The sequence below is a fragment of the Cannabis sativa genome, chromosome 3, assembly GCF_029168945.1.
Source record: "Cannabis sativa cultivar Pink pepper isolate KNU-18-1 chromosome 3, ASM2916894v1, whole genome shotgun sequence".
In the NCBI taxonomy this organism is placed as follows: domain Eukaryota; kingdom Viridiplantae; phylum Streptophyta; class Magnoliopsida; order Rosales; family Cannabaceae; genus Cannabis; species Cannabis sativa.
Window position 1 is genome coordinate 41,742,590 of NC_083603.1, and position 11,803 is coordinate 41,754,392.

The following is an 11,803-nucleotide window of genomic DNA, read 5'->3' on the forward strand; positions in this document are numbered from 1 at the left end:
CTGTGAGTCTTTCTTGCTGTTGAAACCAGCTCTCATACCACTGTAGGAAATTTACAGAATTATCCTACACAACTCACACACACAAGTTATTTCACAAGGTCAATTTTGACCTTTCTTGCACTGAATTTAGGTTCACACACAATTGACACGTGTTAGGTTTTATATGTTGTTTTATTGTTCCTTTTTTACTTTACTAATATTGATCTTTATGTCTGAACAACCTTCGAAGGACACAAAGAAAACTTAGGGCAAAAGTTTATCAATGGTGAGGGATAATCAGAGAGAATCAACTCTGATTTTGAGCAGATTCCTGAAGAAAATTATGCAGAAAATAAAGCAATACACAAGTGCAGAGATTAGGGTGAGAGAGATAACAAACACAGAGAGTTTTACAAGGTTCACCCCTGAAATTGGGGCTACGTCCTTGGTGAGCTGCCTCAGAGAAAGATCAGCCACAATCCACTATCAAGATCGATGATTACATCAAGTTTCTGAGCTCCAAGACACATGTATCGTCTGGTAGCTCTCAGTTCTTCAAAACCAGGTATGTACAATCTCTCTCTCTCAAACTTTCTCTTTCTTTTTTCTTCACTCAGGATCGAACAGATCCTCTCACTTCTCTCTTCCTCTCTAATTCACTCTTTTCTTTCTGTTTCCACACGAGAGAAACTCTCTCTGTTTAGGTCTGAGGTTTTCATCTTCTTTTCTCTGGAGATCTGAGAAAAACGACGACCGATGCAAGATCGCAGAACCGGTGCATGAGGGAGAAGCAGATCGCGATTCCACCACATTCGAACTCAGTGAGTTGAGCGATAAGAATGGAACTCGAAGCCGATTCCATTGTTACAGAATCCAAACTCGGTATAAACATCTTCAAATTTTTCTGGACACTATTACTACAGCTCGGCTGGCTCAAGCCGCCGAGAAAGTTAGATAGGCTGGAGTTGATTTTGGCTTGAACGACACAAGCGCCTTGGTCGTTGCAATCGATTGATGACGTGTCTTTGAATCTACCAGCTATGGGGTAAAAGTCGGTTAAGGTATCAGCCAATGAATTCTTGAGTGTACGACAATAGTTTTGGTTGTCGTTTTGGTGGTAATTAGTTTGTGGTGAGGAGTAGAAAAGGATTATGCCACAATGGAATTCGGGATAGAATTGATCCAAAAGACAAAGGTTGTAATTTTTAAGATGAGTGGGAGTTGGAGATGATGGCTTTACAATATCTCTTGATATAATCTCAACTTTTATGATTTTTTCCATTTTATCAAGACCAAGTATGTGATAATTCATGTATATAATGTTATAATTCTAAATCTATATATATAGGAGTGATATTGTTAATCTTTGTGCTCAAAAACACATAATTGAAATATATATATTTTTTTTATGACAGTGTTTTGTATGATAAATTTGTATATTATAAATTTTGTTTTTCGGTACTCTAAATTATTTGAAATTTTTTAAAATTTAACTATAACAAATATAACAAATACCGCTAACAAAATTTTTAAAAAATATTTGAGTATGTAATTTCAAATATACATGTTGAGCATTCTATATGTATTGAATTTATTGAATTTGTCAAAGTGCTGTACTAACAGATTCTACATACACAAAATGTTGAACAAAATAGTTAAAGCTTATTATTTGATTAATTTAACAATGCATTATGCATAAGAATACCATATTATATATGTACACAATTATATTAATGAAACAAAGCTTTACAATTGCCAATCAAATTTATTAATTTAATACGGGGTCTAGAGAACATGTTATATTATTATTTTTTTTTAATATATTTTTTGATTTTGTCATTGTCAAATATAATATTTTTGTATGGAGTGATTAGTTTATTGAAGCTTCAATAAATAAAATTAAATTTGTTTTGCATTAACATATGTTAGTGTATTATTGTAATTTGATTATACTTAATAGTTGTTTTAAAAATTAATTAATTGTATTTGCATTGTCATGCCTATCAGCTTAATGCAATTATTCCATGCTTGTCGGCCGGCTATGTGGGCCAAATTGCGCCAGGTTTCCGGGCTGGACAGGGCCTTTATGTGTTTTTAATGGTTTAAATAAAATTAAATTTTATTTTATGTTTTGTTTAAGTAATGACAAACATATTTCTAACAGATGCAACTTAACATTTAAGATTTTCACATAAAATTATATATAAATTTTGTATATTTGACAAAGAAAATAAAATAAAAATGAAAAACATAGAAATAATAAAAAAATATAAATATAAATTCCATTTTTTTTTCAAATAAGTGGCAAAATAATAAATAGAAAAAGTGTGATTTTTATGTCAAAAATGATATTTTTCTAAAATATAAGTAAAGTGATATTTATAAAAATTAGGAGTGCTATACAGCTGGGAGCAAAGAAAGGGTAGGCTAGATGCAAGAGTTTTCACTTTAGTAATTATAAATTTTGGTGATGGACAAATTTTTATATCAAGTACCTAATTTTTTTTTTTGTTACAATTTAATTAAAAGTTTTTTATTTGTTTATTTTCATAAAACAATCATGTTGCTTATGTAATAACAACGAAAAAAAATAATAGTTAAAATCTGTAAAAAATATTAAAAATAATTGTAGATCTGTAGGTTTATAATTTTTTGTTATTTTTAAGTACTTATGAAAATGTTTCATTTTTTTTAAGAAAAGAGAAAGAATTCATTTAGACAAAACAAAGATTACAAACAAAGAGAGCTGCAAATAGAGCATCCCAATAACAAACCAAAGCCTTAGAAGGCAGTAATAATGTTCAACATTAATTCCTTTAACTCTAGTTTTGGTAGCAAGTTTTATGGATAAACTAATCACTTTTTATTTTTCTTTTTGTTGTTGGCAATACTATATTACTATTTTCCATTTCAAAAAGAAAAGGGGCTATACTATTACTAAGTGAATTGAATATAGTGAACTTTGGAGATAATTTTTTTAAGAAAATAATGAGAAACTTTATTAAACTTTAATCTCTCCTACCAGCAACAACTCAGTTGGGGCACCTCCCAAGCTGAAAACACGACCAGGATAAAATTTAGAAGCTCTTGCAAATGAATGAGCTACTGAGTTTGCTTAACGTTTTACAACATAAATTAAAACATTACCCAATTGCAAGAGTAAAGCCTTACACTCTTGAATAACTGAACCGAAGCTATAAATCATTCTCACAGGGCTCCGGATTGCTTGAATGACCAACAAGCAGTCGGATTCAAGTGTCACATGCTGCCATCCCTTGGCTTTGATCCAACTTAATGCCTCACGAACCCCAATCGTCTCTACTAACTCAGGTCTAACCACTCCCAAATAAAAGCGTGTAACACCCTCAATTAGGTACCCGATTTCATTCCTAGCAACAATACCAAAGCCATAGCTTTGTTGGAGAATTTGGCATTGAAGAGACACTTGATCACTTATTGAAGGATGACATGGTTGAACCTTAGGCTTTGAACTATCTCTCGAGTTACCAAGAGGCTCAACCCGTGGGGACTGTTGATGTGATGTGGTCAGTTTTGAAGACTAATAGAATACTTTTACAAGAGGCGTTGCAGCTAGGTCCTTATAATTTGTTCGTCAATCGGAGACAAGAATGGTGGGGCTTGGGCACGTGCTCTCTATTGCTACCATACCGATTTTATGTTCAGCTGCAACTCCGGTGGCAGCTTCTTTTACGCTCCATGTGGCTCACCGCTCACGTGGATGAAAGCTTTTACTTCGCTCCATGATCTCTTACTTTGTATTCGCATGAGCCATTTATTTTAGACTGTTTTCGCCTTGTTCAAAGTATGAATTTGCCTAATTATTTGGAGTGATGAGTTTTATTTGTATGACTTGTGGTTATCTTTGATTTAGTGCCTTTAATATTGATGAAATTTCTTTAAAAGAAAAATAAGAAAGAAATTAAGAACATTTACCCTCTCACTACTTTTCCAAGACAAATGTTGATTAGTTTACTTTTTGATTTATTGAATGTTCTTTCTTTGTAGACTTATTTATAGATTTTACTTTATTTTTTGATTTATTGAATGTCCTTTGTGGACTTATTCATTGATATTTGGAGGGAAAACTCCTCAAATTTCAAACTAAGAAAGCAACCTCACAAAGCACAAAAAAAAAAAAAAAAAAAAAATACAAAATTTATAATTTAGCCCATAAAAAAAATAATAAATAAATAAAAAACAACTTTCCAAAGAGAGCGCAAAAGGAGTGGGAATTTTCTTTTCAAATAAATAAATAATAAATATTAAATAAATATAAAAAAATAAGAAAGTCTCTCTTCTTCTTCATCTTCTTCTTCTCTCTCTAGTCCCACTGTACTTCTTCAACGACACAATAACAACCACCACCACCTTAATTTAAACCTAATTTATTTGTATATATTATTTTTATATATATATATTTAGAGAGAGAAAGGGGAAGAGAGAGACAAGGATATAATGTCGCAGAGCAGTGGAAGTAGTAACGGCGGTGGCGGTGGCGGTGGTGGACCGGATTTTCATCTATCGGACGAGATATTGGCGGTCATACCCACGGATCCTTATGACCAGCTGGATCTGGCTCGGAAGATTACCTCCATGGCTATAGCTTCGAGAGTATCGAAACTCGAGACCGATGTGGGGAGGATGAAGCAGAAGCTTTACGAGAAGGATAAAATCATTTTTGACCTCGAGGATAAGCTTTCTCGTATCCAACTCAACCAAAATGATGCTGATTTGCGTTTGAAGGCTGCCCTCGATGACAATGTAAGATAAAGATTTGTTTTTTTTTCCTTCTTCAATTCGATGCCTTACGACATGGGTCTTGATATATTTAGGGTTTTATTGGATTTTCTGAGAGGAGAAATGAGGAGATTTAGCTAGGTAGGGTTTAGTATTTTGAATTTGGTTCGTGTGTAATTCGAGATTGAAATTTAAAAAGGGGAAGAAAACAAATTGGGGAGGGGTTTAGGGTTTTGTTGATTTTGAATTTTGGGAGGACAAGTTTTGAACTGGAATTGGTGAAGGCTTTTTTTTTTTTGTCCTTTCTCAAGGGAATTGGTGAAGTTAGTTTTGGAAAATTTTCTGTGCTTTGATACTACATTGTTTGAAATTCGAAGATATTAGGGACTTCATTTTATGCACATTATACATAAAAGCATTGTTCTTTGGTTGCTTTTGATAAAGATAAGATATTTTTTGTAATGAATGTTAAGAACTTGGAGCAGCTTTGCTTATATATATTGTTCTTTATGCAGATGAGACTCTCCAAGGAACGGGATTCATTGGCAATGACTACAAAGAAATTAAGCCGTGATTTAGCAAAGGTTAGTTTTCATGAAAAATTTTCATCGTTTCATATTATTATGGTATTTGCTTTTCTTAAGAGACTTACTGTAATGAAGACATTTTACATCTAAATAATTTGGATAGCAATTCATCACATGCTACATCCAAGAGGGAGAGGTAGTTCAAATGTTGTAAGGCATGTGGTTTGAGTCACTTATAGGTTGGGAACCTAGTTTCTTGAAAAAAAAAAGGTTTTGTCCCATGTTATGGAAAGAAGAGGCTATGTGAGATTTGTAGTATGTATTGGAAGATGGAAATATGAAGTGCCCTCAAAATTTGTTAGTGTTCGTGAAAATTTGTCATCAGTTCATATTTTTATGGTATTTTCTTTTATGAAGAGACTTGCTGCTAACAATCGTATGGCTACTAAACTTAACCTAAGGAACAGTGAACCTGTAAAGGACTCCATTTACCTATGAAGACATTTTACATCTAAATAAGTTTGCGTAGCAATTCGTCACATGTTACACCCAAGAGGAAGAGGTAGCTCAAATGTTGTCATGCATGTGGTTTGCTCCACAAGGTCTGAGGTTTGAGTTACTCATAGGTTCTTACATAGCAATTGCTATAGTTCTTAGCTCCCATAGGGCTAGGTGGGGAAGCTAGTTTCTGAAAAAAAAAAAGGTTTCATCACATGTTATGGAAACCAGAGGCTATATGAGATTTGTAGTATGTATTGGAAAATGGAAATAAGAAATGCCCGCAAAATATTTGATTAGCAAAGTGAAGTGAAGTGAAGGTTCTGTGTTGAGTTTGACTTTATTTATCAATTGGTTCCTTTTTTTATTTTCTTTTAATAACTTCCAGTTTGGATTTTTTTCATTCTGCACAGCTATCATTTTTTTTTTCTTTGATGTTGTTTTTATGCAATATTATTTTTGAATTCTATTACAGTTGGAGACATTCAAGAGGCAGCTAATGCAGTCCCTAAATGATGAAAATTCATCTGTAAGATTTTTTGGTGACAAATTCTAGATGCTTATCTTTATTCTAATTACGATTTGATGATAATCTCACTTGAAACTCATTAGCTATGAAATTTTGTTCTTGCAGCCAGTCCAAACTGTTGACATTGGGACATGTGACCAGTCAGTCCCTAAGGCATATCCTGATAATGGTACTGCTAGTCTCTCTACTGATAAGCTTTTTCATTGCTTTCTTCCTTGGCTCCACTTTGTTCATTGTTGTCTTTTGTGGTTACAGATGAAGTGACAAATGGCTACAATGGAGTACATTCCTTGAGTGGCTCTACTGACACGAGATACTCTAGTGATGAAGGTATATGAACTATTTCTCATGATTGCACATCATTTTTCATTTCTTATATTAATGCCTCCTTGATGCAAACACAAAGCTGTTCTTGAGTTTATCGTTTCTCTAGTTGTACCTCATCTTTTTAGACTACACCTTAGGCTATAATAGCCAAAACATCTATTGTATACTTATTGGATGTTAGACTGAAATAAAGTTAAGAAAAGGAGTTAGACTGAACCATCACTGTATTTACTATTAGTTATTTGATTATTGTTTCAATATATTAACACAATATCAGAGCTTGTTTAGTTATCAATCAAGGCTAATAAGCCTAATATTTTGGTCTACAGCAAGGAATTCTGGAAACAGGTTTTCCATGACTTCATATATTACTCCACGGCTTACTCCTACTGGAACTCCAAAAATTATTTCCACAACTGGGTCTCCTAGAGGATATTCTGCGGTTACATCTCCACATCAAACCTCTGGTGCCACTTCTCCCACAAAACTGCCATATGATTCACGGTCTTCTCTGTCTTCTTGGTACCCATCTAGCCAGCAGTCTTCAGCAGCAAACTCTCCTCCTCGTAGTCGTGGATTGCCAGGTTTGCATTGTTACGAGTTATCATTGTCTACTATTATAATAGTTTGGATTATAACTCCACTGACTTATTATTATTTTTGAGTGCTCTTATATCCTATTTGCATTGTACACAGGTTTATCCTTCTATTAATGCAAAGTAAACCTATTTTGTTTTCTAATGATAAATCTAGTCAATGTTACTGATATTCTTAGACCATATTTTAATTGTGCTTATACATTAACTTGTGCAGGGCGCACTCCACGAATTGATGGCAAAGAGTTCTTCCGTCAAGCCCGGTAGGTTCTGTTAATTGTGCAATGTATGATGGGTGGTTTACTAGAATGTTAAAAAATGTCTTCACATGCTGATGAACGGTTTTGATTATTTTGTAGGAGTCGGCTCTCATACGAGCAGTTCAGTGCATTTCTAGCTAATATCAAGGAGCTAAATGCTCAAAAGCAAACTAGGGAGGTATGTTGTTGAATCCTTGCAATTATGCTCTGTGATGATGCAATTGGATATCTTAGACTGGTTGCTTAACTAGTGGTGGTGGTTCTTATATTTTTCCAGGACACCTTAAGAAAAGCAGAGGAAATATTTGGCACAGATAACCAAGATCTTTATTTATTATTTCAAGGACTGCTTAATCGCAATATCCAGTAATGCTTCAAGTATTTGTCAGTTGGAAGGGTTTGAAATAAGTGGTACGTTTCTCTCCCAAATTTGTGTTTCTGTGCACATGTAAGTAACGTTAACTTCATCCTGTACAACTATGGAATTGCAGGCAACAGAGCTCCAGCAAGGCGAGCACATGGAGGGCCATGAGCACAAAAGTTAGTTATGAATTGCTGTTTGAAACGTCGTGGATCAACTCATTCCCGGTTGCTTTAAATGGATGATTTATGGTGTACTTGGTTTGCTGAAGTTAACTAGTGTCTTCTTCCCTTTCAAAAGCTGTGGTATGGTTTTGTAAGCTTCGTTAATATGTATCGTTAAGTGCAGGTATGCTTTGTACATAATGGCTTTATTTTTTCGCACTACCTGCTGGGTTACCCAAAAAGGTTCAATTATTGGCATTTTCCTTTTGAAAGTTTTTCATTCTTGAATTTGCATGTACAAAAGAACCATATTCAACATCAGTCATGTTCTGTTCTTTCTCACTCTCTTTGTCACATACACACACAAGATACAATTCATCTATTCATTTGTTAAAGTAATTCAGGCTAAGTTTTGATTGTGATATTGAATATCGGCGGCTCGGGTCTTCAGATTAGCATCTTTTCACTTTAAACTTGTGGTTTGCAACATTGACAAGGTCACTTAAAATCATGCTCTGAACTGAATCTGTACCAAGTCTCTTTTAGTTAAATTAGTTGTTGATGCTGAAAAAGAAAGAAAGAAAGAAAAAAGACAGAGATGTTTGTACAAAAATTGATAGCTCTGCAGAAATGTACAATACAATCTAAGTAAGTGACACTTGAAAGGGTTTGATAGTAGAAATTTTTTGGTCCTTGATTTAACAGTGAAATCATTTTCCTGTTTGTTTGGATGTACGAAAAATCTAATATAATAATAACATAAACGTTTAAAAATGCAATGCCTTGATTCGAGTTGGAGACAGGGAATAAAGAGCTTTTTATTTTATGCTAGATTTTGTTGTACGGTAGTCATACCATGTGCCCTATTGCATATATGAATGTTGGCCAATATGACTTTGAAAAAAGAAAAGTATGAAGAAATTATTGATTAAATCATGTAATTTTTGAAATTCAAAGACATTGATCTTCAATGATATAAATTGATTTGACTGGTTAATTCTATGACACTTATTTATTTTGGTTGCCAATTGCCATGGTTATTGTGATAACTTGGAAAAGACCAGGATTATGAATTAGTGGGAAAAGTTAAAGAAGAGGAAAATGCCCTGTATCTCAAAGTGTAACAAATCTATAAAAGTAGGATCTTGGAATGGTGAGTTGAAACAAAGGAGTGTACTATAAGAACCAGAATAATTTTGTAGTGGTAATTGATAGAAAACAAGAAGATTGCTGTTTTGATCTTATGCCTCAATATCTACCTTATATTCATTTTTAGATTACATTGACAACTCCATTATTATTATTATTATGAATGAATTTCAGTTCCTATCTTTACTTATTTTGGTAAATTATTGACAAGGAACAACTAAATATTCATCATTAAGAATTTCAGCTCCTATTTATACTTAATTTGTTAAATTATTTTACACAAGAAAATTAGTTGAATAAGAACTTCATCAGCTTCTCTAATGTGATACTTAAATCACTTCTTGTCTTGTAGTTATTGTAATGAAGACTCAAAAAGGAATACATAATACATATCATCAATTAGTGGAATCAGTTTGCTTAAAAATTGAGACAATCATTTCTTGTCTCTCTATTAAAATAAAATTCTATTCAACTCTACCTCTTCAATTTTTTTCTTTTTGGGTCTTTTTAATTAGTTTAAATATACATAATTTTAAACCCAAAATGAGAAAATAAAAAAATTATTCACATGCAAGTGGGATGGAAGAGAAGGCAATATTGGCCATCAAGAAGAATAGAAAGCTTAGGCACCTGATACTGATCAGTACCAGCCTGCAAATCTCTTCTCTTATCTTTATTTTTCTTTTCACTTTTTTTTTTTGTGGAAAATAGGCAGAGAAAAATAAAGATTAAAAAAAAAATATATATCCACTAGAAGCAAAGAAAGCATCTCATGCATCACTAAAAATGTGCCTTCAAGGTTTACAATTAAATATATAATGAATATTATAAATATTATTAATTTATTAGAAGTAGAGATTGTAAATTAATGTACTTTTTGTGACAAGAGGAATTATATTATTTTATTGGACAAATTTAAACATAATAATCACCAAATAATCTGTTTGAAAAATTCACTTTTTGTGTGGTGTGTGTATATTATATATATAAATATATATTTCTAAATTTGTCGTTTTTGAGTTTCTCCATAATTAAATTGATACTAGCTTAGGTAATATAGGATAGCTACCCAGGAATCTTTTAAGATAATAAAAGATTATGTAATCTCTAAGAAGAACAAAAGTACATGTTTGCTTCTATTTGATCCTTTTCTTTCTCCAATAGTAGAAACTAGAAACATATATAAATAAAGATAATTTAAAAGGAGAAGATAAAAGTGGAAACTTTAAATAATCCCATATATACATAGGTCTATGTTTTAGCATTTATCCTTAATTAACAACCTTTTTTTTTTACCTTACAAATAAAACTTTATTGTGGTTGAAAATTAGTTCAACAGTAACTTAAATTTTTACATTAGGATTATCTCAATAAAATATTAGAACTCCGTTTTATAACTCAATTTCTCTTAAATTAGTAGTGGTTCTCCTTTTAGTCGACGATCTCAGAAAAGATTACTCTCGAAGAAGCAATTCAGTAAAGTATTGATAGAGCTAGTGTAATCAAGAATCCTTTCATGTTTGAATGTTGGGATCTTCTATTTGTAGGTGGGAATTGGTGCCACGTATTCTCTCGCACTTTCTTTTCTGTTCTGCCTTCTGAACTCCATTTCTTAAGCTATTCTGAACTCAACTCCGCTCTTCTTGCAATCCCAGAGCTCCTCTTATCTTTAAGTAAAACAATGTGTTTTTTCTTTTTTCTTGCCATATCATTTTGTCAATGGGAAATTTGATTTTTTATACTTAGAAAATCAAAAAATTTGATTTCTAAACCAATAATTTAAACCCTAAAAAAACTATACCTTTTTTTCAAAACCCCAAAAATACCCCCAAACTCTCACAGCATCTCTCTTTCTCTCTCTATCTCGGCCGGTCCCAAGAATCCCACACCCCAGGTCCGATGGTCGGACCATGGGGTCCGATGGGGTCCGACCAATCGGACCCCAAGGTCCGACCATCGGACCTCTCTCTTCCCCTCTCTCTCTCAAATCGCAGGAAAAAAAAAAAAATTTAAAAGACGGTCGGACCTTGGGGTCCGATGGGTCCGCCTCTTTCTTCCTCTCTCTCTCAAATCGCAGAAAAAAAAAAAATTTAAAAGACGGTCCCCATCGGACCCCAAGGTCCGACCATCGGACCTCTGTCTTCTTCCCTCTCTCAAATCGCAGGAAAAAAAAAAGTTTCAGAGACGGTCGGACGGGTTGGGGTCGGACTGGGGTTGCTCTTTCGGGCATGGGGTTGGGGTCGGAGGGGTTGGGGTCGTGGTCGACGGGGGTGAGGGTGGTGATCGGCGTTGGGGTTGACGTGGGTGGGTGAGGGTGGTTCAGGTGAGGGTGGGCGGTTGGGGTGAGATAGAGGGAGAGAGAGATGATGCATAGAGAGAGAGAGAGAATATTGTGAGGGGGGTATTTTTGGGGTTTTGAAAAAAAAGGAATAGTTTTTTTAGATTTTAAATTTTTGGTTTAGGGAAATTTTTTTTTAATTTTCTAAGTATAGAAAATCAAATTTCCCTTGTCAATTTCCATATAAATATAATTTCATTATATTTATGTCCCTCAGATTATATTTATCTCTTACAACTACGCGAAATTAATCATTTTATTTTTATTAATATTGTTTTTTTATAAGAAATTTAATTCTTAATAATATTTGTCATTAC

General features: G+C 33.4%; 2 protein-coding genes across 2 annotated transcripts; one reads left to right on the top strand and one right to left on the bottom strand.

Moving 5' to 3' along the window:
• Window positions 1-694: 694 nt before the first annotated feature.
• Window positions 695-1,261, bottom strand: LOC115709606 (salutaridinol 7-O-acetyltransferase). Its single transcript, XM_030637741.2, has one exon. It carries the CDS (start codon window positions 1,259-1,261, stop codon window positions 695-697), a length of 567 nt encoding a protein of 188 aa, XP_030493601.2.
• A 2,972-nt stretch (window positions 1,262-4,233) lies between these two features.
• LOC115710329 (uncharacterized protein At4g15545) lies at window positions 4,234-8,341 on the top strand. Its single transcript, XM_030638698.2, has 10 exons — window positions 4,234-4,761; window positions 5,253-5,321; window positions 6,238-6,291; window positions 6,397-6,460; window positions 6,547-6,621; window positions 6,948-7,202; window positions 7,432-7,477; window positions 7,574-7,652; window positions 7,752-7,885; window positions 7,966-8,341. Exons 1-9 carry the CDS (start codon window positions 4,456-4,458, stop codon window positions 7,842-7,844), a joined length of 1,041 nt encoding a protein of 346 aa, XP_030494558.2. The 5' UTR covers window positions 4,234-4,455; the 3' UTR covers window positions 7,845-7,885; window positions 7,966-8,341.
• The last annotated feature ends 3,462 nt before the right edge of the window (window positions 8,342-11,803 follow it).